The 26,821-nt window shown below is 32.9% G+C and overlaps 1 protein-coding gene across 3 annotated transcripts in view; it reads right to left on the bottom strand.

The window, feature by feature from the left end:
• LOC133187205 (coatomer subunit zeta-1-like) overlaps positions 1-26,821 on the bottom strand; it is a 406,408-nt gene that overhangs the window by 378,661 nt on the left and 926 nt on the right. Inside the window, exons 2-8 of one of the 3 annotated variants that reach the window (XM_061322566.1) lie at positions 23,347-23,415; positions 23,147-23,228; positions 22,729-22,820; positions 22,401-22,534; positions 20,439-20,529; positions 17,428-17,445; positions 11,065-11,639 (exon numbers count right to left, since the gene is read on the bottom strand). In XM_061322566.1, the coding sequence (XP_061178550.1) occupies positions 11,592-11,639; positions 17,428-17,445; positions 20,439-20,529; positions 22,401-22,534; positions 22,729-22,820; positions 23,147-23,228; positions 23,347-23,415 (534 nt within the window). In that variant the 3' untranslated portion in view covers positions 11,065-11,591. Of the gene's footprint in view, positions 1-11,064; positions 11,640-17,427; positions 17,446-20,438; positions 20,530-22,400; positions 22,535-22,728; positions 22,821-23,146; positions 23,229-23,346; positions 23,416-26,821 lie in introns of those variants that run through there. The other 2 variants (XM_061322568.1, XM_061322567.1) reach the window with 2 other exon arrangements.

Raw genomic sequence — 26,821 nt, 5'->3', positions numbered from 1 at the left:
TATGGTGTTTATGTCTCCCAACTTATTTGGTACGTTCTATGCTCTGTATATTATCAACTTTTAAAATGAGGAAGGATACTGACAAATAAGTTGATGTTACTGGGTTTCCAAAAGTCTAAATCAAAGTCAGCATTTCGAAAATGTCTGGGTCATTATACACTGACCTTGTATGCAAATATATCAAATTCATAATCTTGTTATCTTTAACAAATTTACAAAAATCCATGAAGGCCATTACTTTAAATTTACAAATACGAAATTGAAGGCAATAGTACGGTGCCTTTGAAGCCAAGGAAAAAATATACAATTATTCGGACGAATCACATATTCGTGCTGACAAAGAAAGATAATAGTTTTGATAATTGTGTTCTTTGTTCGGACGAACAAGATATTTGTGTGGACAAATATATTCTTCCTTTAGACAAATTGAATATACTCGAACATTAGAAGAAATTAATAGTTGATAAAATATTTTTGATCGAAAAAGGTTGGACGAAATGGATGTTTGATTGAACAACTTACTGAATTACATATTTGTTCGAACATAATTGATGTCTCTTCTTTGAACAAAAATTATCGGTCGGGAGATCGGCAGGGGATGGCACCTGATCCCGCCTCTGTTTGTGGAGGTCCGTGTTTGCTCTGCTCCCGATTTGTATATATTGTATTAATGGACTGATATTGGTGTTTTGGGCTGATACAGGATATGATGTGGAAAAGGGTATGTTTTATTATGTTTATTACATACCTTCTATTGAAATACAGCATAATCTACTTGAGCAAATTAAATAATCACTGAATATATCACGAATTGTTACATTAAACATGGTAAAGAATAATAATTTTAAATTAAGAGAATGTTAATGAAAAAAATGTATTATCACAAGTACTGTTTTTTAAACAGTAAGGAGTGTGATGTGAATCCGTATCAGCCCTGCAGTGCCGAGTAAAGGTCTAAATTTGAAGCCCTTCACCGGTATATGATGACGTGTCATATCGTAAAACAACAATCAGGCCAACACAACACTATATCTTGTAGCAAGCATATACAATGCATTTAACCACATTTAAGGACATACGCAACGTACCTTACCTACTGATAGTTTTTCAAGATATTCTTAATTTAAGATTATAGACTGTATTGGTCCCTGGATCATGTACATGTTCAATGAAATTTGAATTCTTTAATGGACGATTACGTATAAACGACAGGGGTATGCATGCATAGAATATTCTACATATACATAACTTTAAGGACATACGCAACGTAGGTTGAACTTTATTGTCTTTTTCCTTGGAGTTGAAGAGTTCCAATACTTAAAGGAACTGTGTGCTACATTTTAATGTCTATATATGCTGTTGTACACTTCTTCTAAAACAAGTTTGGATAAACAAAACATCTAGAATATATGTTTAGTAATTTTTGTATATTTTTCTTTGAATTATACAAGAATTTTCATCAATTGATATCTTTTCAAAACCCCTGGTAATACATGCTGATTTTTTGTCTACGAACATATCAGATGTTCGTAGACAAAAAATCAGCATGTATTACCAGGGGTTTTGAAAAGATATCAATTGATGAAAATTCTTGTATAATTCAAAGAAAAATATACAAAAATTACTAAACATATATTCTAGATGTTTTGTTTATCCAAACTTGTTTTAGAAGAAGTGTACAACAGCATATATAGACATTAAAATGTAGCACACAGTTCCTTTAAGTATTGGAACTCTTCAACTCCAAGGAAAAAGACAATAAAGTTCAACCTACGTTGCGTATGTCCTTAAAGTTATGTGTACATGTATATGTAGAATATTCTATGCATGCATACCCCTGTCGTTTATACATAATCGTCCATTAAAGAATTCAAATTTCATTGAACATGTACATGATCCAGGGACCAATACAGTCGTATACTGTCGAGAATCGGTAATCATGTCACAACTAATCTGGACGCTTCACCTACCGGGCAAAATTTGTGGGGAACAGAACTTACATTGATTTCGACCAATGATAAAGTAAATTTTTCCTTTAACCGACCGCTTTGCTGAGGAACCAAGCGTCAGGTTGAAATAGGCACAACGTAGTGTATATTTTTCCTTCGCGATGGAAAGATTTTTAAACTGTTGTATCTTGATTTTCTTTCTGTCAGTTTTATTTTTAATCGATTTATGTGAAATGTATATTGCAAATGTTTTCACTTTGCATTTTTAGCAAATTTTAGATGTATTCACAGAATACATTACTGAAAACGAGGTTGGCGTGACATCTTTTCTGGAATGGAAGACATCTGTAATCCCCCACTTGACCCTCCAATATCTCTTATTTGTGCTGCAAAACATCATATAGAAAAAATGCTTCAAGTTTTATTAATGATGTAAAAGCCTGAGCCTAATCAAGACAAGTGTAATATAATTCTAGCGCTTCTTCGGCTTCTTCCTTTCCAGTAGAGATGTCACGCCAACCTCTTTTTCATGGGACTACTAAATTCACTTATTCTTTGCAATGTCGGACAGTTCATTTTATTCCGGTTTTTTCTCGATAAAGCTTTTAATCAGAATCAAATGATTCTCTGCACGGCATAGCGTAATTTATACGTGGTAGAAAATCTGGGTATTTAGGTTGCAGACACCATGACAAAATCCTCATTACCATTGATGTCTCGCTGATACGATTGAAATTACTTATTTAAACTTTTTCATTTCTTTTTATCTATTTTTCTTTCTCGCTTTTAATGAAACATGACGAATGTTCGCCTAAATACCACTCCTCTGTTGCTTTCAAGGAAAGGAAGTTGCACATTCTGTCTATTTATGTAAAGGAGTATTGAATTTTTCAAGTTACCTTTCCTTGAAAAAAAATATGCTTATCCGGAGTATATTTTCTCTCTCCTTTGCAAAATCTGGCTCAAACATTACTCATAGGTAAAGGGTGAGCAATGACCTTAAACCAGTTTTCTAGATCAAAGGTCAACTTCTAAAAACGTCTCTGTGAAAAATTCTCGTCCGGGGCATATTTTCTTTCCCCTTTGCCCTATCTCGCTAATACTTCGTTCATACAGTTCTTGTGGGTAAAGGGTGTAATGACCTTAAAATAAGCCTCTAGGCCAAAGTTCATAGCAGATCATTGTGTAAAATCCTTGAGATGGGCATATTTTCTCCCCTTTTGATCCTTTGTCTCTAAAGTCCTGGTATGTAGTGAGCATGTTTCTTCGTATCGAATTAGTTGTATGAGAGACAAAGAAGTTGAATATATCTACATAAATGGGGGTAGTGGACGATGGAAAAGCTGAAGTAATCCCATTTGTCATAGTAACAGTGGCGGATCCAAGAATCTTGAAAGGGGGGCGACCAGTTTGGGGTCGGGGTAGGGGCCCACAGCCACACCAAAAAAATTAATTTATTTAATCTTATGTATATTTTGGACACAAAAGGGAGGCGGCCCCTTGTCCCCCCCCCCACCTAATATAAATCCGCCTGTGGTTAAGATATTGATTGGCCACTTCCGTCTATAATTACTAAACCATCCAGATAGGAAACAGAAGTAGCAGACTCAGTAGTGTTTTAAAATTTCGTTTCGAGTTCACTAAGAAATCTAGTTGACATACGAATAAAAGTAACATTTGTAAATTGACAAGATGTTGTATATATATATATATATATATATATATATATATATATATATATATATATATATATATATATATATATATATATATATATACAAATGTGTGTGTGTGTGAGGGTGTGTGTGTGTGTGTGTGTCAGTTGAAGGCAACGGCTCGTGTAGAAGGATTCTGCTCCATACGAATATAAAAACAGATCTGCTAATACAGGAGCGCTATTAGTACCCATGGTATTTCCAACAGATTGTTTGAAGGCCTGGTCTCCAAAGACTACATAGATGTTGTCAATGAGGAATTCCAGCATTTTATTGTTATCAACTTCAGAGTAATTGTTTATAGAATCACAATGATTTTTAAGTAATTTTGTAGATGACCAATCACAAGATAAAAAAAATTCCTATTTCCATTTTTATTAGAAAAGCGGTTGTCTATGATGTCAAAAAACTTGCTCTTTAGTTTATCTTGAGGAATGGTTGTAGGTGTTAAAAAGTCATATGATTTGATACTATTGATTTTATTAAATGATTTTCTCAATTTAAATTTTCCAAATGTTCTTTTGAGATTGAGAATCCACATTATATATACACCACTTCTTGAATATGTAATTGGTCAGGCAAGCAGAGTGATGTCTGGTCAAAATAAGTACAAGAAGATGTGTTTGTGAAAAACTGATGCCCCCTTATGGCAACTCATAACAAAGGTTAAACTTTCTCAAATGCAAATCAAATATGTTGGTACCCAAAGTAAGGTCTTGTTTCGAGGAATATACCTGTGAATATGAAAACACTTGCAGCAACCATTGAATAAAATATATGAAGAAGTCCATCAAACAATACAAAATAGGAGCAGAGCAAACACGGACCTCCAAACATCAGAGGTGGGATCAGGTGCCATGGAGGAGTGAGCATACCCTGCCGACCGGTCACACCCGCCGTGTGCTCCTTGTCATGATCGGGAAATAACGGAAAAATCCGTCGACAATTCAGTGTGTAAATATTGGCCTAACAATTTGTATGAAAAACGTCAGTCAGCTTTTGACACAATGATAAATTGTATTTGCTGACAAGGTCATTGTATCGACCATAGAACTTATGAAATGATGACTTTAAACGAGACAGCTGATATTCTTGTTTCATCAACTTGTTTGTCAATAATTTACCTCGTTTTAGAAATTGTACATACGTAGAGCATGCTCTTGTGTATCGAATCAACTGAGAGATATATACCTCGTATGCAGGTGATGAAGGTATATTTCTGCATAAGTAAGGAAAGTTGACGATTGAAAAGTTAAAGTCATCACGTTTATCATAAAGCTTGGTTGTTAGATTACCACTAACATCTTTTTCAAGTAAAATATCCAAATATGAAACAGATGTGTCAGACTCTGTGGTATCTTTTATCTCAAGCTCACAAGGATATATCGTATCGACATACGAATGGAAATAGCCATTGTTAATTAACAATACGTCGTCGATATATCTAAATGTCGAGTTGAAGGCCACAGCAAGTGTTTTTTTTCTTTTCATGTACAAGATTTTGGACAAATTCTGCTTCATAGAAATACAAAAAAGGTCTGCTAATAACGGGGCGCAATTGGTACCCATGGGAATTCCAATAGATTGTTGGAAGACCTGGTCTCCAAAAACCACATCGATATTATCAATCAGAAACTCAAGCATCTTTTTAATGTCAACTTCAGAGTATTTGTGTGTACAATCAGAATGTTTTTTAACAAAATAATTTTGCAAATGACCAATGACAAGATAAGTAAATTTACGAGTTCCATTTTTATTGAAAAAGCAGCTGTCAATGATATCAAAAAGCCTGGACTTTAATTTATCGTGGGGAATGGTCGTGTATAAAGTTGAAAAGTCGTAAGTTTTTAAGCTGTTGATTTTGGTAAAATCTTGTGATTTCAAATTTTCCAAAAGTTCCTTTGGAATATATATGGAAAGGGATAAAGTTTTTCAGAAATAAGTCAAACATCAAGGTCAAGTTCAAATGGTCAAAATTAATGGTGCCCAAGGAAAGGCCCTCTCACAAGAAATATACATGTGAAATATGAAAGCCCCAGCACCAACTGTTCAAAAGTAATGGCCAAGGTTAAAGTCTATCAAAAGTAGGTCAAATTCCAAGGTCAAAAGGTCAAAGTTGTTGGTATCCAAAGTAAGGTCTTGTCGCAAGGTTTACATATGTAAAGTATGAAAGCCCTAGCATTTACCGTTCAAAAGTTATGGCCAAGGTTAAAGTTTTGATAAAGTAGGTCAAACTCGAAGGTCAAGGTCAAAGGGTCAAAGTTGTTGGTATCCAAAGGAAGGTCTTGTTACAAGGATTACATATGTGAAGAATGAAAGCCCTAGCACACACCGTTCAAAAGTTATGGCCAAGGTTAAAGTTTTGCAAAAGTAGGTCAAACTCCAAGGTCAAGGTCAAAGGGTCAAAGTTGTTGGTATCCAAAGGAAGGTCTTGTCACAATGATTTCACATGTAAAGTACGAAAGCCCTATCCCAACTGATCAAAAGTTATGACCAAGGTTTTTTTTCAAAAGTAGGTCAAACTCCAAGGTCAATGTCAAAGGGTCAAAGTTGTTGATATTCGAAGGAAGGTCTTGTCACAAGGTACACACATGTGAAGATTGAAAGCCCTAGCACCAATTATTCAAAAGTTATGGCCAATGATAAGGTTTTGGAAAAGTATGTCAATCTCCAAGGTCAAGGTCAAAGGGTCAAAGTTGATGGTATCCGAAGGAAGGTCTTGCCACAAGGATTATATATGTGAAGTCTGAAAGTCCTAGCACTAATCGTTCAAAAGTTATGGCCAAGGTTAAAGTTTTGCAAAAGTAGGTCAAACTCCAAGGTCAAAGGGTCAAAGTTGTTGGTATCCAAAGGAAGGTCTTGTCACAATGATTTCACATGTAAAGTATGAAAGCCCTATCGCCAACTGATCAAAAGTTATGACCAAGGTTAAAGTTTTTTTTTTCAAAAGTAGGTCAAACTCCAAGGTCAATGTCAAAGGGTCAAAGTTGTTGATATTCGAAGGAAGGTCTTGTCACAAGGTACACACATGTGAAGATTGAAAGCCCTAGCACCAACTATTCAAAAGTTATGGCCAATGTTAAAGTCTGGAAAAATTTAGCAAAAGTGAGTCAAACTCCAAGGTCAAATTTTATGGTACCCAAAGAAAGGTCTTGTCACAAGGAATACACATGTGAAATATGAAAGTCATAGCTCCAACCACTCAAAAGTTATGGGCAAGGTTAAAGTTTTTGCGGACAAACAGACAGACAGACAGGCAGACGGACGGACAGAGCAAAAACTATATGAATATATAAAAATAATGGCTTTAAAATGGGATGAAACATGTTAGTCAAAATATGACCCAATCATACAGCTGTAGGTTATATTTGCAAACAAGGTCATTTTAACGACTATAGAATAAGCTAAAATTAACTTTAAACCCCAATTTTACGTTAATTCCCCTATAATCTATCTAATTCAAGATCAAAACTTTTCCAGTTGTCGATCAAGCAAAAAACAATTTAGTAACTGATTTAATAAACAGGCAAGCTTCCTGTGCTACCTGATGTTCTGAGATTGGATGCTTTGATAACAATTACCTGACCACTCTTCAAGCTCCTTTATGTACCCCCAAATCTGTGGCTTGTTTTCAGTATTTATATTCTTTCATTTTATACTACTCTTCCTTACTTGACCTTGTATTCTGTATATTTGTAAATGTGCTCATACCTCGTATACCATTGTACGGTCTGAGAGTAATAAACAAACAAACAGAATAAGATCATCAAGTAATACCGCAACTGGGAAGATTTTGATCCCCCAAATTAAAATAAAGTAACAAGTTAAATAACAAAATGGAATAAAAATAATTGAGAGAAAAAAGTGGAAAAACTGACAGCATAAATAGTATAAATTCATTTTGAAAATTTTTAAAGATTCTTTTATCACATGTTTAACGGATACATAAAAACATCAGTCAATAGTAAACTTATAAAAAAGTAGGCTGAGGTTTATTTTTAAACGTGCATAACCTTTTGGTGACATTCTCTATTTTATCTTTAAAATAAATAAATAAATAAATAAAAAAATAAATAAATAAATAAATAAAAAAATAAATAAATAAATAAAAAAATAAATAAATAAATAAATAAATAAACACTGTACATGCAGCGTTTAAAAAATGTCAAGTACGATCACATTTCGAATTTCCTCTGTAATCTTTGTTCGTAAATGGACATCATAGGACCAATGTTGGCCAGAGAAATGAAGAATTTTCTGATGGCTAATCTCCTCACAAGGAAGGAAACTTTTTTCAACTCTATATCATCCTCACAATGTCAAGGTTTTGTGATTTTAGAGGTCCGAAATCACAAAACCTTGACATTGTGAGGATGCCTCTATACTTGATAAGTATTTATTTCGTTTACTGAAAACTAAAATATATCATTGATATGATAGTTCAGTAGTTTACAATCTCAATTTTTCAATCTATTATTTTCTTTTAAAAATGTCCATAAAAATATTGAGTTTACAATTTTTTAAGATAGAAAATAGTTATGTTGTTAAATCAAAATTTGACAAGAAACGTGTATGATGTTGACTCTTATTACCAAAGCAAGACTTCCTGTGTGATGCAATATGTATAAGATGGAATTTTGGCATCTTGAGTTTAAGTTCCTCCAGGTAAATAACACCTGTAGAATAAGACCACTCTCTCTCCTCAGGTAACCGAACGGTAAAATATTGGATCTTTAAACGAAATTGTTAAAAGCCTTGTAAAATCAACTTATTTATCAGTAGCTCTTCGGTTTACAAATTGATCGTACTCCAAACAACTTTTGTGTATCGAATCAATTATGAGATTTAAACACTATATAAATGTGTTAGTGGAATATTACTACATAAATGGTAGTAGTTGACGATGGAAACACTTAAGTCATCCCGTTTGTTTGTAGCTTAGTTGTTAGTTGGCCGTTAATGTCTACAGCCAGTAAAACATCCAAATAAGAAACAAATGTGGTAGACTCTCTGTTGTCTTTTACTTCGAGTTCACTGGAATAATGTAGTCAACATATGAATGAAATTAACAATAGTTAATGATAAAACGTCATCGATATTTCTAAATGTTGAATTGAAGGCCATAGCAGAAGTTTTCTTCTTTTTTAGAGAAGATTTTGAATACATTCTGTTTCATAGGAATAATATAAACTAGAGTGTTCCAAAGTACGCATGTTTCCCCTGCTTCATAAGTTCATAGCATCAGTAAAGGTGTAAATGAATATAAGAATGGTCAGCTATTTATTTGCCTGCAAAGAAAAAAAATCATCCACGGATAGAAAGACTTCGATAAAATGACAATTATCGCATAAAATTAAAATTATATGATATAAAATGTAACAAATAAATAAAAATATGATTCCCAAGACTCCAAAGTTAAAATGAATGATGAAATTGAAATTACATTGTATTAGAAATTTGATAGAATGGCAATTATCATATAAAATTAAAATTAAATAATATAAAATGTAACAAATAAATAAAAATATTCCCAAACTCTCAAGGCTAAAATGAATGATGAAATTGAAATTAGTAGAAAATTCGATAGAATAGCAATTATCATATAAAATTAAAATTATATAATATAAAATGTGACAAGTAAATAAAAATATGATTCTTAAACGCTCAAAGCTAAACTGAATGATGAAATTGAAATTATAAGATATAATTATCCCCCAACAATCCCCTAGATTCGTGACTGGAGATTTCAGTCTTTTTTCCTGCAATTATCAGTCTACAGCTTTATTCGAAGTGCGATCATTTTGGTATACCGATCCCAATACATTTTCATAGCATGTATGGTAACTGTATATTAAACATTTAAAAGGTACAGTATCGTGAGATCAAAAACATGTTATATATATGCAAGTTATCAAAACTCTGCCTCTCAAAATATATATATCGGTGGCCTATTTTTTTTTTCTTTTGACAAACCAGGGTTAAAAAAAAAAAAGTGTCCTTTTATTGAGGTAATAAGGATAATGTAATGATTAAGGTTTGTTAGCAATCAAGGAATAAAATCATTTGCGATAATTTACATTCACGTTTTCAAAAATATGTATGGGATTTTTCGTCTTATTTAAAATTCATCATTATTCATTTAATTGCCACCAAATTAAAAATATATATATACACTATTCCATCTTCGAGAGATCTATTTTTTTTTTCAATGTTAAACTCTGGCAGAACACAAATATTTAAACATATATTTACATTTTGTCAATAAGAACCACAATAGTAAAATCCGAGAACTATGCAGGCCCCTAGCAACGGTTTCAAAAGTGGGGGGTTGGAACCCCCCCCCCCAAAAAAAAAACTGACAAGGTGCTCGACCTTACACAACAAAATGTGTGTGTGTGGAAGGGGGGGAGGGCAACCAGCATCTAAAGAAAAATTTACTATAGCAAAATATTATACTCCGAAAAAAGTGTGTGTGTGTGGGGGGGGGGGGGGGTCTACGGGTCTGCTATGTACCTTCATAATCGCATCACGTTTCTTTGCGTCCATATTTGGTGTGGCCAACATCGATTAGAGAGACAGAGACAAGAGGGGGAAGTGTTGACAACAAAAAGTTTAATAATTAATTTTATGAAGTATTCATACTTTTATAAGGATCAAGCTTATGAGGATAACAACCGACTTGGAAGCGTCTACTAAGCACTTCACCACTGGTGCAAATCATCAGCCCCCCCCCCCCCCCCCCCCCCCCCCCCCCGCTGGCTAATACTTTATACACACCAAAAATAGGCACATCCCCAAAGATGCTGTCGGATCTTAAAAATACACTGTACGCTTTAATTTTATGCTTTGCTAAAAATACAAATGAACATATTTGATCAGTTCAAAGACGTTTCCTTATTAATAGTAATGTTTATTACACTTATCATAACGCACATTATGTCCATTTCATGTATTTCATGTACTTAACATAATGTGATTTCAAAATTTATTTTTTTTTTATTTTTGCACTCTAAAAATTAAAAGCTGATAAGGTTTCAAGTAATTCTGTTTAATGTACTTTACAATCCGCCTACTTGATCGAGGTTCATTGTCAAACTTCTAAAATGTCTGAAATTTTAAATCAAGCATACAATTCTCAGAATATTTAAAACATTTGAAAAGTGCATTTCTATTAGAAACACAATTCATTTGTAACCAGCACCTATTGACACAATCCTGCTAAAGTCGACATTAATGTATTGTATAATAACAGTACATTACATATATATATAGCTACAATAGATTCTGATCTGGCAAATCCTAAATACTCAACATTGCAAAATTTAAAAAAAATTACTGATTATAATATTTTCAAAGTCAATGAACAGAACTGTATTTAAAGATTAATGAACACAATAGAATTTGAATTTTTGTACCGTTTTAATCAGATACTAATAACACATATTCCATAAATATCTGGCAACTCTCTCACTCACTCGTCTCAATGTAACAACATGTCCTCGTAATTACACAAAATTCTATAAATCACCTAACACTCAAAAAGCAATTAAAATGTAAAGTGGAAAATGTGTTTTTATCTGATGATTTACATAATATTATTTCATACAGCCACACATACTGCCCTTTTACTTGGTTGTTTCTTTAAAAAATATGCATCTTGCAAGATGCTTGCATGAAAGTTTAATTTAAATGTCTGCATATCTTTCTCAATTATGCTTCCTAAAATATTTTTTTTTTAGAAAAATGATGTCATTTGACATTTGTCCCCCTTCTTTCTTCTACAATAATATTTAAATTTTCATGTTCAAAACAGTAAATGAAGATTTTCACTTCACTCCAATTTCTGTTTTTAGTTATAAATCTTCCGACATAATGTTTAAGAACAAATGTTGAATGATTGGTCACTTGATGAGTTGGTCACTCCGCCTCACTTTAGTAATGACCACTTGATCTGCTCTTTTGCACTCTGTAGGACCTGAAAATAAAACAAAGACTTCATCAAAGTACCAGCAAATGCAGCACTACATGTGTATCGCACACAACTTTAAACAGCTTAACACAAGAAAACGTGAAACTCATAGATAAAACATGTGTGGCAGTGCAAGATATATCTTGCACAAATTTTTTTCAAATACAGATCATATGGTTTAGTATAGAATAATTCAAAAAAGATATGTAAAAAAAAAATGGCATAATATGTATATGTATAAGATAATGTGTTATTGCAAACTTGTAAGACCAATTAAGGACAGGTGCAAAGCATACTATGACCATCTACACAAGCATGCATATTATTTTGGAAGGAAAAAAAATCCCTCCACAAGGTACTTCTAGGAAGCTTTTAAATAAACATCAGATGGCAGTACTAACACTGGCCTGTATTTATAAGGACTACAAATCAGTACAGAGGTGTACTCTGGTTTGCTTTTTTTTTTTTTTATTTCATAAGTGCATACAAAAATAATCAATCCATGATCTTTTGATAAATGATAATTAATCAATTTTTTTCTTCTCAGAAATTCCCCAAGAAGCATGAATTATTAATTCCATAAAAACTATCAGATTTCTAAAATCAATGTGATGGAATTTGTCAAAGGTTCTTCAACAGCACCTTGTTGTGTATGCATGGCATTGGCTTATTCCATGGCCTTGTCATATCTAATGTAAAATAACTGCCATCTTAAATAGTGCTTTCAACAGTTTTGACATAAATCAAATTACCATATATTCACCTTGATTAAAAGTTCAATTCCTATATGTGTCAAAACAGTCTTTAGTTTGCATGCTAAATATCTTTATAAAACATTAACCATGAAGAACGACGAGCCATTGTAAGACCACCGTGATCAACCAAGAACAAAATAAGTAGAACACAGACAAGAAAAATTAATATCATCAAGTCCCAAGTATTTAGCCAGTTCTGTAAGTCCAGTTATAGAGTGATTTGTACTGTATACAAGGAAAGTTTTGCCCTTTTTGCCCTTGTCACAATTGGACAAATTTAAAATGAAAACAGTCTTTAGTTTGCATGCTAAATATCTTTATAAAACATTAACCATGAAGAACGACGAGCCATTGTAAGACCACCGTGATCAACCAAGAACAAAATAAGTAGAACACAGACAAGAAAAATTAATATCATCAAGTCCCAAGCATTTAGCCAGTTCTGTAAGTCCAGTTATAGAGTGATTTGTACTGTATACAAGGAAAGTTTTGCCCTTTTTGCCCTTGTCACAATTGGACAAATTTAAAATGAGGTGATTTTAAAGAAGACTAATTTATTTCTTTAAAAAAAATGAATTCGGGTGAATTTCAAACAGGTCTAAATTGTTTGCAAGTGAGATAAGCCTAAGGCAAAAATAACATGTAATTTCAATGGCTACACCATTTCAAGTGAATGTTTAAAAGGACATAATGCCTCAAATGGAATGATGAAAGAACAGACACCTTATAGGACCAAGCAAAGGACATGTAACCTGGCTGAAACTTGAAAAGACCAATGATAGATCAAGTCTCCTCAAACACACCAAACCATGTGGATCAAGGAACAAACAAGTCCCTTCAAACATGAAAAAAAATGGTCTCGTTACCTCAAGTGACCAAGTATAGGACATGTGATCTATGACCTCAACAGACCAAAATTAATTAAATACACTCAAATTGAATAAAATAAAGTGCAAGTCACTATTACAGAACTAAATAATGGAAATATCACCTCAAATAAATCCCATTATGAACATTTTATTTCAAATGTACTAAAAAATAACAGGTCATCCAAAACTTAAAGTCTTACCATCTTAACTGAATCAAAGAGTCCAGCTAGATATCAAAAACACAACAAGCTAATTCAGGATATTTGTGGGGGAAGGGGGAAGACCTGAAAGAAATGCAGATGGAGAAAGAAGAAAAAAGTCGACCATGACCTTTCAGCTTTTGGCCTTGAAGTCAATAGAGGTCTTTTTTAAGTTAAAGAAATTCATGACCTTAAATTTAATACATGTATACTTAGTTTTCAGACTATGCAATGTATGAATTTCTGACCTTGACCTTTTGACCTCAAAATCAATAGGGATCTTCCAAAGGGAATTATGATGTAAAATTTCACTGCAAAATGTCAACCCAAATTTCAGCAAAAGTGGGGAATAAAAACAAGCCTATTTTATATCACAAGAAACAAAAATAAAGAGCAAGTCATGTCAAAGGAACAAACCAAATATCAAATATCATCTCAAAAATATCGATTAACAGTTTCAATAATTCATAACAAGTGACTTGTGTAGAATTATTGTATAAGAAACCTTTTTCTTTCTATGTAACAAGACTTTTCATTGGTTAACAAGCCAGGTATAAACTTCGATACACCCAGCTTGAGCTGCACGTAAAAGATGTGACATCACAAAGAATTGTCTCTCTACATGCTGGCGATGGAGGGCTGCACATTTAGACCTGTACTCGGACTTATGACATTTGAGCAGTGAGGGTCTATTTCTTGCCAGCACCTACTGCGACACAAGACCTCAAGGTCTCATCCAAAGGACCAGTCTCTGTGTCACACAGTGGATTCGAACCTGCTACGCAAAGATCCACTCCTTACTCCATGACTCTAGAGCAAACGCTCTAACCACTGTGCCACATAGGCGACCAAATAATAAACTGAGAAAATAAATAAAATAATCATCAAATTCAAAACTTCTTTAAGAAATTCTTCAAATTCAATAAAATTAGTAAATTTCTTTTTTCTTTCGAGAATTCAACTATTACAAACACTGTCTTTATAGCTGGCTTCACGACTTGCAAGAGCTTCAAGGCTTACAAGAAAGGGTTTGCATGAAACGCTATATGTTTTATAAAGATAAATTCATTATCCAGGTTCAGTCAAGGGCAATCAGGGTGTATGGAATACAACCTGTTGTGAATCCCTTACTCCCTTGATCGAACCAAGATAACTAATAGTATTCATAACTAACACATAATAATTTCAATTAACCAACTAAAATCAGTATCAAGGGAAAAATCATTTTTTTAAAGTCTGTTTAATGGCCATGAAAAACATGGGATTTGTTAGATTACTGCCTACATTTAATTAATTAACTATATAAATGAATAATGTTGCATCATTTTTTTAGCAATCAGAAAGTGTGATACTCTTCCATGAAGCTGAATTAATAATTTTTGTGTTTTATAACAATAGAAATAATTAAAAATGCTTAACGAGTTGTATCATAAATTAGTCATTAAGCAGAATAAATGAGATTTTCTCCCTTAATTACTCTAAGGAGGTCGCTTGTGTGGTGTAAATTTTTAACTGTAATTTCCTGCCTTCAAACTGGGTCATTAATTATCTGCGGTGGAATACAAGTCTTTTATTTACATATTAGAGTAAGACTGATTATATACTACATAAACTGCTGACAGAAACTCAACCCCACAGACAGTTTCTAGTCACTGGTGACAAATTCTTAAAAGTCCCCTCACTGTGTCACCATTCCAGCTCCTCATCTAATTTGTTCCTCTTATGGGGAGAAATCATACTAAAAGTCAGCAGCTCTATGTGAGAGATTTGTTACTTAAGTGTTCTAAATTAGATATTAAGTTGTGTTCATTAAGATTTTTTGTTAGATGAGATTTTTTTAAGCTGAGGTTTCCTTTAGCCTTGGTTGTGTGGGTAATGATCTCATTTCAAACACAGAATCATTATTGTTTGTGCATGTCCTGTCTCCTCAACAAAATGACTCCACAAACTACCGCAAAAAATCAACTTTTTAAACTATAATTATATTTAAAATGGATGGTCTTGTACGCAAAATTTCTAGGCACTGTTATCTTTAGGATGAGCAATAGTCTCCCGTTACAAACACTGGGCAAATCATGAAGAAGACACAATGATTCATTCCTTAAGATTCTTACCACTCATAAGGATAATGAATTCACTCAATATCGGACAATAACCTCTACCTAAACAATTCATTTAGTAAATAGCTTCCTAATATCTGGTTAATGAATCTGATTAGTTAAAAAGCACCATACATTCAGTTGCCTGGTTCACTGAAATGTATATTCTAACCACTTTCACCCTATGGCAAATCATCGATGTAGAGAACAGTATCAATTTAATAGTAACATGATTCAAGGAGGATTGTAATAAAAATCTTTTGAATGAGGGAAAGATACAAATTACCTTGAAAATTTGATTCCTATATAAATCTATATTGTTAGGCCATTATTTACACACTGAATTGTCTATGTATTTTTTCGTTTTTCCAGATGATGACAAGGAGCACACGGAGGGTGTGACCAGTTGGCTTGGGATGCTCACTCCTCCATGGCACCTGATCCCACCTCCGATGTTTTTGGAGGTCCATGTTTGCTCTGCTCCCGATATGTATTGTCTTGAAATACTGTTCGTTATCTCCATATCTCACTAAAAAAAGTCTAATATAAATTTCAAATGTTTCACTGAGCGGTCATAAAAAAATTGATGTTTGATCGCAGAGTGATATATTGGACCTGTCCATGAGATATTGCACTGCTTATGTCACACTGTGGGTGGGATCAGCTAAATCATATCTGCATTTGTTAGTGTTCGATAGTGACAAAACTGACCAAGTTTTACTGAGTGGGGGTAAAGGAAATTTATATCATGGAAGCCAGCATGAGATACATTATGTCAAAATAAATAAATAAAAGGTATAACAAACATTTATTGACTGTTTTGTCAGACCCAAGAACCAAACTGTTTGCCTAAGGCTGTTAGGCCGAAGGCAATCAGTTTGGTTTGAGGGGTCAACAATGATCAGTACTGGTTGCAGCTTAGATTAGTAACTCCAGTGCATGCAAAGGTAACTCTCAGTTTCTAGAACAACTTTCTAAGGAATTCACATTCATACAGATATAAAAATCATATTTTTGATCATTGATCACATCAACAAGTCAGCAAATATATACATATCTTCACAATACAATACTATGCAAATTGACTAGTATTGTCCAAGCAAAGTAACCCCACTGAGCAGAATTACATGAACAACTCTTTGGCTGGACAATAATGGACATGCCTAAAATTCAGACTACTGCAACATAACAGGATGTTAGTCCTGAAAGTAACCCCAACTCTAGATGTTAAAGTAACTTGTATTTCTACTGGGCAAGGACAAATGCATTACATGTATTGTACTTTACATTAAGAAAAACATTCTGAAGATGAAATAGGAAATACTTTATGGTGTGATCAGGAGAGTTACTGTTATTAGATCAAGAACATCAGAGACTGCATTACAACTAACTAGACAAATAAAATTTCCCAAAATACTGACAGATTTTTGGGCTTTTGAATAATGTCTGTAAGACCACCCAGTGGTTTAGTAAGTAAAAGATCTGAGTATTTTATTTGATTATTCATAGAAAATCACAGGTGCTCCTGTACAGTACCTCCCCTTTCAATCTGGTTAAATTTAATATACAGTACCCTGATCCTAGGGATTTTAATTATTTATTTTCCATAACTTCTTCTAGCATACTTCTATAATGTACTTAATATGAAAATTCCAAAAATAATGTAAACTAGATTTTTCATTCAATCATTGTGGATTTTTCTTATTATTCCACAAGCATAACAATTTTAATAAAATGGAGCGGTGGGGGTACTTGCTGTTTTTTAATCATTCAGTGGGGCCCTAAAATGTACTTCCATTGCTATATGAAATGAACCATTCTGTTCACCCAGCTAAGGTATGAAATACCACCACCAATATCCCAGCACTCACCTCTAGTTTTTTGTTAATCTGCTATGGCAGAGAATAAAAATACTCAAAGTTAGACTTCTAAGAGTACAGAAGATATTAACCTTCACCAGAGAAATTAAAGTTTAAAAAATAAAAGAAAATAATGTCATTTTGTGATTCTAGGAGTGATAAAATTGTTTTACAATTATGTATTAGTCTAAGGTTGAAGGTGTTCCCAAGCCAGTATTAATTTTCTTTTTTTTAAATTCCTTTTTTCCCCCTTCTCTAACCCGTTTATCATCAAATCATAATAACACTTTAATTATACAAAAGTTTGCTACAGATAGCAGTATTTGTCTTAACTGTAGGCGATTCACATATATCTTAAATAATGTGTTCCTTTGAAATACTCCAAAAGTAGCACTTATGGCATATAAAAACAAAAATTAATGTTTAAGATAACACTGCAAATTATACAAATTGTTACATAATGAGAAACTGGTTAATTAGACCAAATCTAAAGACAGAAATTTCACTTTACAAAATAAAATTTTAAGGCATGTTTAAGACTTTGTTGTGGATTCTGACAGCTTTCTTGTTATATTAGCTCCAAAAATACACAACCTACACATAAGTAGATAACTTTCTTATGCATTCAAGCAAAACAATTAACATGATTAAATGACAATTTGAATGAAATATTACAAAAGTGTCCGAGAACTAGTATATTATCCATATGGAAATTACTGCCCATTGCGCATCTACCTATTGCCCATGTGCTACATTTGCAAATTATTTATGAGAGAAAACATGCAGAATAAGTAGGACTCTTTGAAATACGGTGATATTTTGATATTTGACAATTTTATTCATAAGCATAAAGAAATATTGTTCTAGAACTGGTTACCAGCTCGCACAGAGAAGAGATCAAATGGTTTACTTTCATCTGTCTTTAAAACTTTGATTCCCCATTTTGAATAATGATCATTTCTGTTAATCATAGGGGTTGTAGTTACCAAATCCTTTTTCTTTTTCAACATTGTACATGTGTAAAATGATATGACAGAATATAGAATGTGGATTTCATTTCTGGTTTCATTGCTTAAGAAGGTATTTATCTAATTTATGTTTTAAGTCTCTTTTGACATATGATTTCATCATTGAAAAACCAATATAAGCTCTTAATTATTTAAAACATGCCTTTCTTTCAGAAAAAATGAAAAAAAAAATGTTTAAAGTGCTAATTAGACACAATCTTTTGAAATGAAATTGTGAAATTAAAAAAAAAAAATGCCAATTTTCTGTTTTACACCGATCCCGATAATCTAAAAAAATATTTTTCCCTGTAAAGAAATTCTTTGAATTCATATATATTTTTTCTATTGTTAAAGTGCCAATAGTATAAAAAGATGGGATAAGTATGTATTACTGATATCCTGACCCCCCTAAAAAAAACAAGACTTTCAATGCTACTATGTTTTTTGTTTTTATAATTTAAATATAAACATACAAATGTCAGAATGTCAAATCTGTTCCCAGACATTAAACTCTGCAAACTTCCTGATCATAAAACTACCCCCTTTCATTATTTCAGTGTAGCTGTACCTTAAAATTTATTAACTTTAATTAATGTCTACAAGTAAGGTATCCTAATTAGAGTATTTTACATATTTATCAATGGAAAGGCCATATGTAATTCTTTAAAAAATAATGCATCACCAACCATACTAAATAAACTTGTCATCCATTATAATTGTGGTATAAAATGTATTACACAACCTGACTTCTTTTACCAAATATATCAACTCATTAACATATAAAGTTATAAATAACAAGACCAATATATTAATATTTATATTAAAAGTTCATTAATAATGCAATGAAAAATTTGCCAAAATTTCATAAAATTTTTATACTGTAGCTGCTCCTGTGAAAGAGGGCCGTGAATTTCATCCTACAGCCTTCCTCAGCAATCAAAAACAAGTAAAGATGCAAATCTGTCCAAAAACTAGTTTCCAAAGTGCTTTGGCAAAGGATATGCACTTAACTAGACAATACAGTGCTTTCTGAATTTAATATTAGAAAGGTTTAGCAAACAAAACACGTAAATGTACATGAAGATAACGTACATGTACAATTCAGAATTACACATACATACATACATGTATATGTTTTATTTCTTACTTTTCTTGTTAAAGAATGTATAATCTGTAAATAAACTTGTAAATATTCTAAATGAAAAAGAATTTATCAATGGATAATTTAAGATCACATATGAAATTTATAATGCACATTACTTTTTAGAAATGAATATGCACAAATTGATATCAAATGATTTTTAAAAAAAACCAACAAACAGTATTACAACCTCCATCAACAAAGCATGTTTTTAAAATTAGGATGAGTGTCATCAGCACTCCATCAAATAATATTTTTCAATAAAAAACATGGTTCCTTTATATAAGTGTTACAGTTCACATTATATCATCAGGGTTAAGAAAAATAAACACTTTCATTGAAATAAATAGAGAATAAGAAAACGTAAATTGCAAGTTCACATTACAGGTATTATAGGTACTTGGTGATATACATGTAAGTAAATACTTGAACAAATTAGTCATTAGCAAAAATAATGCACAGATTAATGGGGGTGTGGAGGGTGGGGGAGGGTGTCCTCTAAAATATGTCAAAGTACACACAGGTCTGTTTGCTAAACCTATCTATTATTTAATATCAGGACTCTTCATTTTCAAGCATTTCACATGGTTGACTAGTGCAATGACCTTGCAGAGCCTAGTTATTCATCCATGCTTCATTTGCATCTTGTTTATATATAAAAATTCTTTGAAGAATGTATTTTTTTCTGTAATGTACAGGTGTTAATGATCTTCCCAATTCTCAGGTGAGTTCTTCATCACAACAAAACTATACATCAACCCAATTCTCCAATCAGTTCAAAATTCAGGTGAAAGGTTAGTCAGATAGCTTATTTTTCTCTGTTGTAGTGAATTAAGCACTAATTAATCATTAATATATGACATAGATTAAATTACCTGGGCCACCGTTTGTTCTCCAAGGGGGGCATCATCATTTCTAATGGAGACTTTCTGCACTATTGAAGAAGCATCAGAATCTAAGATAATTCTAAAAAAAAAAATAAAAGAGCATATTCAAAATGTTCAAGTTGTCATCATTAGAATTAAGATTTTATTTCTGCAGTGGTGGTAGAAATTCCCATTCCCCAGTCTCCAAAACAATAATGACTAGTATCAGTGAAACTTATTTTCTTTTACAAGCTACACATTTTATCTAAGAATTTCGTATGACAATTTTATGTGATACACGTATATATACTATTTCTATGCTATAAGACTATATTAGTATTTCATACATGTAATCTACATAATTCATGACAACATCACTAGTGGCTAAGAAATAAATAGTCTCACAAGTTTGGTAACTCCTACAAGTGTCAACCTTTACCTCCCCAATATGAGAAATTTTTAAAGTATACAACAAATAATATTCATTAAAGTCTATGGAATTTCTCAGAAAATGCACTGACATAGGTTTCATAAGTTTGCAGTAATTTTTATCAGTGATCATGTCTTCAGAAATCAAAACAAAAATCTAAACAACTTTAACTGCTATTACTACTACCATAATTACTAAACTTGTCTCATTTTTTTATGCAATTCTGCCTTATCTAAATTGATTCTGGTCAACCCAAATTACTAACAAGAGGCCCATGGGCCACAGCGCTCACCTGAGTAACTTTGGCCTTGCTGTTTTTCACCTGATTTTTACTACATATTTTAAATGTATAGCTTGGATTCCCTATTGTGGCCCCACCCTACCCCCGGGGGTCATGATTTGAACAAATTAGAATCTACACTACTCAGCATGCTTCCTAAAAAGTTTCAGCCTTTCTGGACCAGTGGTTCTAGAGAAGAAGATTTTTAATGATTTTTACTGCATATTTCAAATGTAAAACTTGGATTCTCTATTGTGGCCCGGCCTACCCCCGGGGGTCATGATTTGAACAATTTAGAATCTACACTACCCCAGCATGCTTCCACATATGTTTCAGCTTTTCTGGCCCAGTGGTTCTTGAGAAGAAGATTTTTAAAGATTTTTACTACATATTTCAATGTAAAACTTGAATTCCCTATTGTGGCCCCATCCTATCCCTGAGGGTCATGATTTGAACAATTTAGAATCTACACTACCTCAGCATGCTTCTACATGTTTCAGCTTTTCTGGCCCAGCGGTTCTTGAGAAGAAGATTTTTTAATGACCCCACCCAATTTTAGCATTTTCTTGATTATCTCCCCTTTGAACGGGATTTGGCCCTTCATTTTAACAATTTAAACTCCCCTTCACCCAAGGATGCTTTGTACCAAGTTTGGTTAAAATTGGCCCAGTGGTTCTTGAGAAGAAGTCGAAAATGTGAAAAGTTTACAGACGGACGGACGATGGACAACGGGTGATCAGAAACGCTCACTTGAGCTTTCAGCTCAAGTGAGCTAAAAACAACTATTTCTCCAGAGAAGTACATGCACTTGAAGAACAGAAATTTATTTAGTTATTCTCTATCCACGTTTAGTAGTATCAACACGTCTTACCTTTCTATATCATGTATATTGGTCATAACTATATACAGTATTAAACAGGCTTAGAGCAAAGTGCCAGGGATGACCAATTCTAATTGGCTATTAAATGTAATTCGATATATATCAATTAAGTGTAAAATATGTTTTAAAATCAAATCACTTTGCTATTAATGTGACTTCATTATTAGCGTGTTTGCTGTAACCGTGTTTTTTTTTTTTACTTCATTATTAGCGTGTTTGCTGTAACCGTGTTTTTTTTTTTACTTCATTATTAGTGTGTTTGCTGTAACCGTGTTTTTTTTTTTACTTCATTATTAGTGTGTTTGCTGTAACTGTGTTTTGCTGTAACCGTGTTTTGCTGTATCCATGTTTTGCTGTAGCTAAATTATCATACAGACTCACCCTCCATCACAGATTTCATCTACTACAAGAAATGCTGCATCAAGATTTTCCAGGAGCGATCTTTTTTCTACATTTTTACGGAGAATTTGGTTAATGGCATCATATAGACCATTCAATACACTTGCTAAGATCAACTGAAAAACAAAAAACCCTGAAGATTTATCAATAATCATCGGAAGAAAAGAATTTGGTTTGTTCCACATCAATGACATCTAAAATACAAGAAATTGTACATAATTGAACTGAAAACTTTTAGTGATAATATGAAAGTCATTCAAAGTGCATGTTTTTTTTTAATTCTGAATTTGTAAATACTTTAATAGTTTACCTCATTTTCTTGTGAACTACCAACAACATAAAAGAACAAATCCACATTACTTTTGTACACACATGTTAGACCCTCAAACATGATGATTTCAGCTGGAAAAATAAAGTAAAAAATTAACATCAGACCACACATGAATACCCCCACCCTTATTTCCTTATTTTTGTACACATGTAGCTTTATTACAATATAATGACTGATCCTTTAATACTTTAATAATAGAAAATAATTATACTGTAACATTTTGTACAATTAACAATGCAAAATTATGTGATATATCATCAGTAGCTTAATCTCTATAATTATGTAGCCCCAAACATATTGTGGGGGACATATTGTTTATGCATATACTTATGATTAGCATCATTAACTATATAAAATTAGCATGATTAGTGACACATTAACTATATGGATTCCTTACAATTGGCTTTGTGTGTTTTCCCAAACAGGTTCTTTTCAAACTGTTTCTGCTCTTTGGCTGTTGGAAACTGGTCATCATAGTACTGACAAGACAAAGTAAAACTTAAAGGGGGTTTTATCTATAGCAGGTGAACTCCCACTTCCCAAGTTACATATTAAGTCATGTTTATAAGTCATTGCTGTTTATACACCAGCACTTACTTTCGTTATCAATCTGTTTCCATCATTGTCTAAGATGGCAATGGCTTTCACAGCATACAAAGATGGTTCCTACAAGAAGACAAATACTATTAATAAAACTATTTCTTACTTACTGATATATACCATAAATGTCAGATATTAAGATACTCAGAAACAATCAACATGTTTATTCTGTCTGCCCTTTTTTCCCCTTGCTGCAAATTCTTCACCTCCCATGCTGATATTCAGAACTCTTGTTGCTGTTCATTTTGTATGTATAGATTACTTGCACATTTTTTGGATATTGCATGAAACACAGGACAAATTCTACGAAACCATTTTTTTTTCTTTCTGCATAAACTTTTTTTGGTGGTGGAAGTTGTTCTGTCCTTTTTTCATACAACTATGACAGTCCTTTGAAACAGATCATCTTTTGTTGAAGAACAAAAGGCTTTTTTTAAATACTTCTTTTTTTGCTAATGATTGGTATTTGAAATGGAAAGGGGGGGGGGGGTCCATACCCCAAATGCCTGTTGATTTATAATTTGATTTGGTGCATTTCAAAAACTCTGGCCTTAGAAAATTCCATTATTAAAATGATATTGTCCTACACAGTTGGTTTAACAGTAGAGTTCATTCAGTATGTTGAAAAATGTAGCAAATTAAGATGGATTATTCTAATTTTAGCATTATAAAGAACAATTCTGAGAGTTCAGAAAGTCAGTATGGTAGATAAATCTGAACCTTGAAAAAAAAATGCTGAGAAAATGTGTTAATTTTTTTTTTTGAATTTATTTATTCATTTATTTATTTTGCTGGAAGGAGCACACTAGCTAAAAAAGGTTTTCTATGATGTATTTGGTACAGTTTATTTACAATGTCACTTCTTTGTGTTCCTTGAAATTGTGCTGAAGTGGATCTGCTCTGTTATGCAACACTGGGACAGTGATTGCCTGTCTCTGAAGTCTAAGGCATGTCCCAAGAGGCAAAGACTCTGCTAAATTATTCTAACTTCTGCACTTTAATCTTTGCTATAATTCATCCAAACATGAAAATTCTTGTCACAAATGACTACATAAGTGTGAACAACAAATAAGTACCAAATCTGATATCTGGCTCCAAGACCATAAACTGAGAACAGACTTCCGGTAAAAATTTGAAATTAGCATAGTTTTTAATATAAATTAAAGAATAAAACAAAATTTTCATCAATGTGTGAATTTTAAGAGCAAGCACAATGATCAGCGAAAAGCGCCGCTTGTCACTGCAAGTAATTAAAGCAACGCCAGGGCAAAGAGAAAATTTGGACTATCTGCACACGTTCCGGGCCGTTTTGCACACATTTGAATTTTAGGTATTGAAAAAATGTGTGCAAAACGGGAATTTGTCCAGGTAAGATAATTATTTAATTGCTATAGTCTATATCATAGTGGTGAATTTGGAGAAAGAGATTCTACGGAAAGAAAAGGGAAAAAAAATGTTAATTTTCCACTTGATACTTTGACTTATTTCTTAAAAACATTATTTTAAAACATAAAAAAATATCACAAATACCAATCAGAACTATAATTATATTCACATGATACTAACTTGAAGTGTTATTATTATATTTTTTTTTATGAATTAAGATTGAATTCATTTACTTATTCATTTTATCTTTATGAAATAAAGAAAAATGGTGAACTGCCATAGGGATATTTGTCTAAACCATCAACTTCATCTTCAGGTGGATAAGTAAAATTTTCCTAATGTATTCCCTTGAATATATATTATAATGCATTGGTAAAATACAGGTAATTCCAGGGAAATCCCAGGTGGAGATCAGACTATAATTGCTAACAAAACATATTTCACATATATTGTTCTATACCTAATTATCAGATGTGTGCAAAACAGGAACACACCCTGCACAGTGACCCAACAGTAAACTCAGAACCCATAATGCTCATAATTTTTGCAATTGGCACCCAAAAAATTTCTCGCAATAACCATGCAAGCAAAAGTTTACAAATAAAGTTATAAACAAACCTTGATTTGGTGGATATTGTTGAAATGTCTCATGTGATCTCATGTGGTTTGAAGAGGCAGATCTGAGCTTAAAGTGAATAGGGAGGCTATCCAATAATGTACATAAATACGCTTGACACAACAATTCCACCATCAACATATTATCAGGTCCGGCACAATCTCATGATTTAGCTATATAGCTTGGCTTAGCTATATAGCTTAAGTTATTCAGAATAGCTTGATTTAGTTATTTTAGCACACTTTTTTCTTATATGTGTTATTTTTTCAGCATGTACAAAAAGCATTTTTTTTTATGAAAAACTGCATAGAAATAGTTTTATCAAGCTTTTTTCTGAATAGCTTACTAAAGCTATATAGCAAAATCAAGCTATATAACTAAATCAAGAGATTGTGCTGGACCTGATTATTACACAAACTAATCCGAGATTCCTCCGACTCTAACCCCTGCTTTTATATTTTGACATGTGCAGGGGAGAGTCAGAGCGGAGGCCATATTGAAAAGTGGGAATTCAGCGACACCAGCTGGTATCGCGACTCTGCTTACCTTTTACAACTTTATTTCGTGGATCTAACTTCCGAGACGCGAGAACTCAGTAAAGGGATGATTCTTCTACAACTTATTCATCACTAATATGATGCTATCGCCATTTAAACGGCCCTATCACCAACAAATGAAGCATCACTTGAATTAGGTTGCCTCCTCGCCATTTGATTTCTTTGTGCATAACGTCAGCACACAAATACACAAACAAACTATCACATGAACAAATCATGTGTGGTGATGCTGCCAATTTTTTTCTCATATGACCATAGAGGCCACTTTCGACAGTTCTTTTCCTTATCAGTAAATAAATGTAACATCATTCTGTTGCTTTCTGTGCTTTTTCATCGCACTCTCATGTTTTTGCGAAAACTCCACACGTGTTTTGACCACGTGTTAGTTTGAAACCGATTAGAATTTTGTGTATTTGTGTGCTGACGTCATGCGCAAAGAAATCGAATGGCGAGGAGGCGACCTAATTCAAGTGATGCTTCATTTGTCGGTGATAGGGCCGTTTAAATGGCGATAGCATCATATTAGTGATGAATAAGTTGTAGAAGAATCATCCCTTTACTGAGTTCTCGCGTCTCGGAAGTTAGATCCGCGAAATAAAGTTGTAAAAGGTAGGCAGAGTCGCGATACCAGCTGGTGTCGCTGAATTCCCACTTTTCAATATGGCCACCGCTCTGACTCTCCCCTGCAACATGTCAAAATATAAAAGCAGGGGTTAGAGTCAGAGGAATCTCGGATTATACACAAACATGCAAGTTTTAAAACTTATCAGGTCCGGCACAATCTCTTGATTTAGCTATATAGCTTGAAAAAGCTATATAGCTTTATCAAGCTATTCAGAATAGCTTGATTTAGCTATTTTATCACACTTTTTTCTTAAATGTGTTATTTTCTCAGCATGCACAAAAAGTCGCA

The sequence above is a fragment of the Saccostrea echinata genome, unplaced genomic scaffold (genome assembly GCF_033153115.1).
Source record: "Saccostrea echinata isolate AGI-Se365-2 ecotype Australia unplaced genomic scaffold, CSIRO_AGI_Sech_v1 ptg000014l, whole genome shotgun sequence".
NCBI lineage: Eukaryota > Metazoa > Mollusca > Bivalvia > Ostreida > Ostreidae > Saccostrea > Saccostrea echinata.
This window is presented reverse-complemented; position numbering and strand designations above follow the sequence as displayed.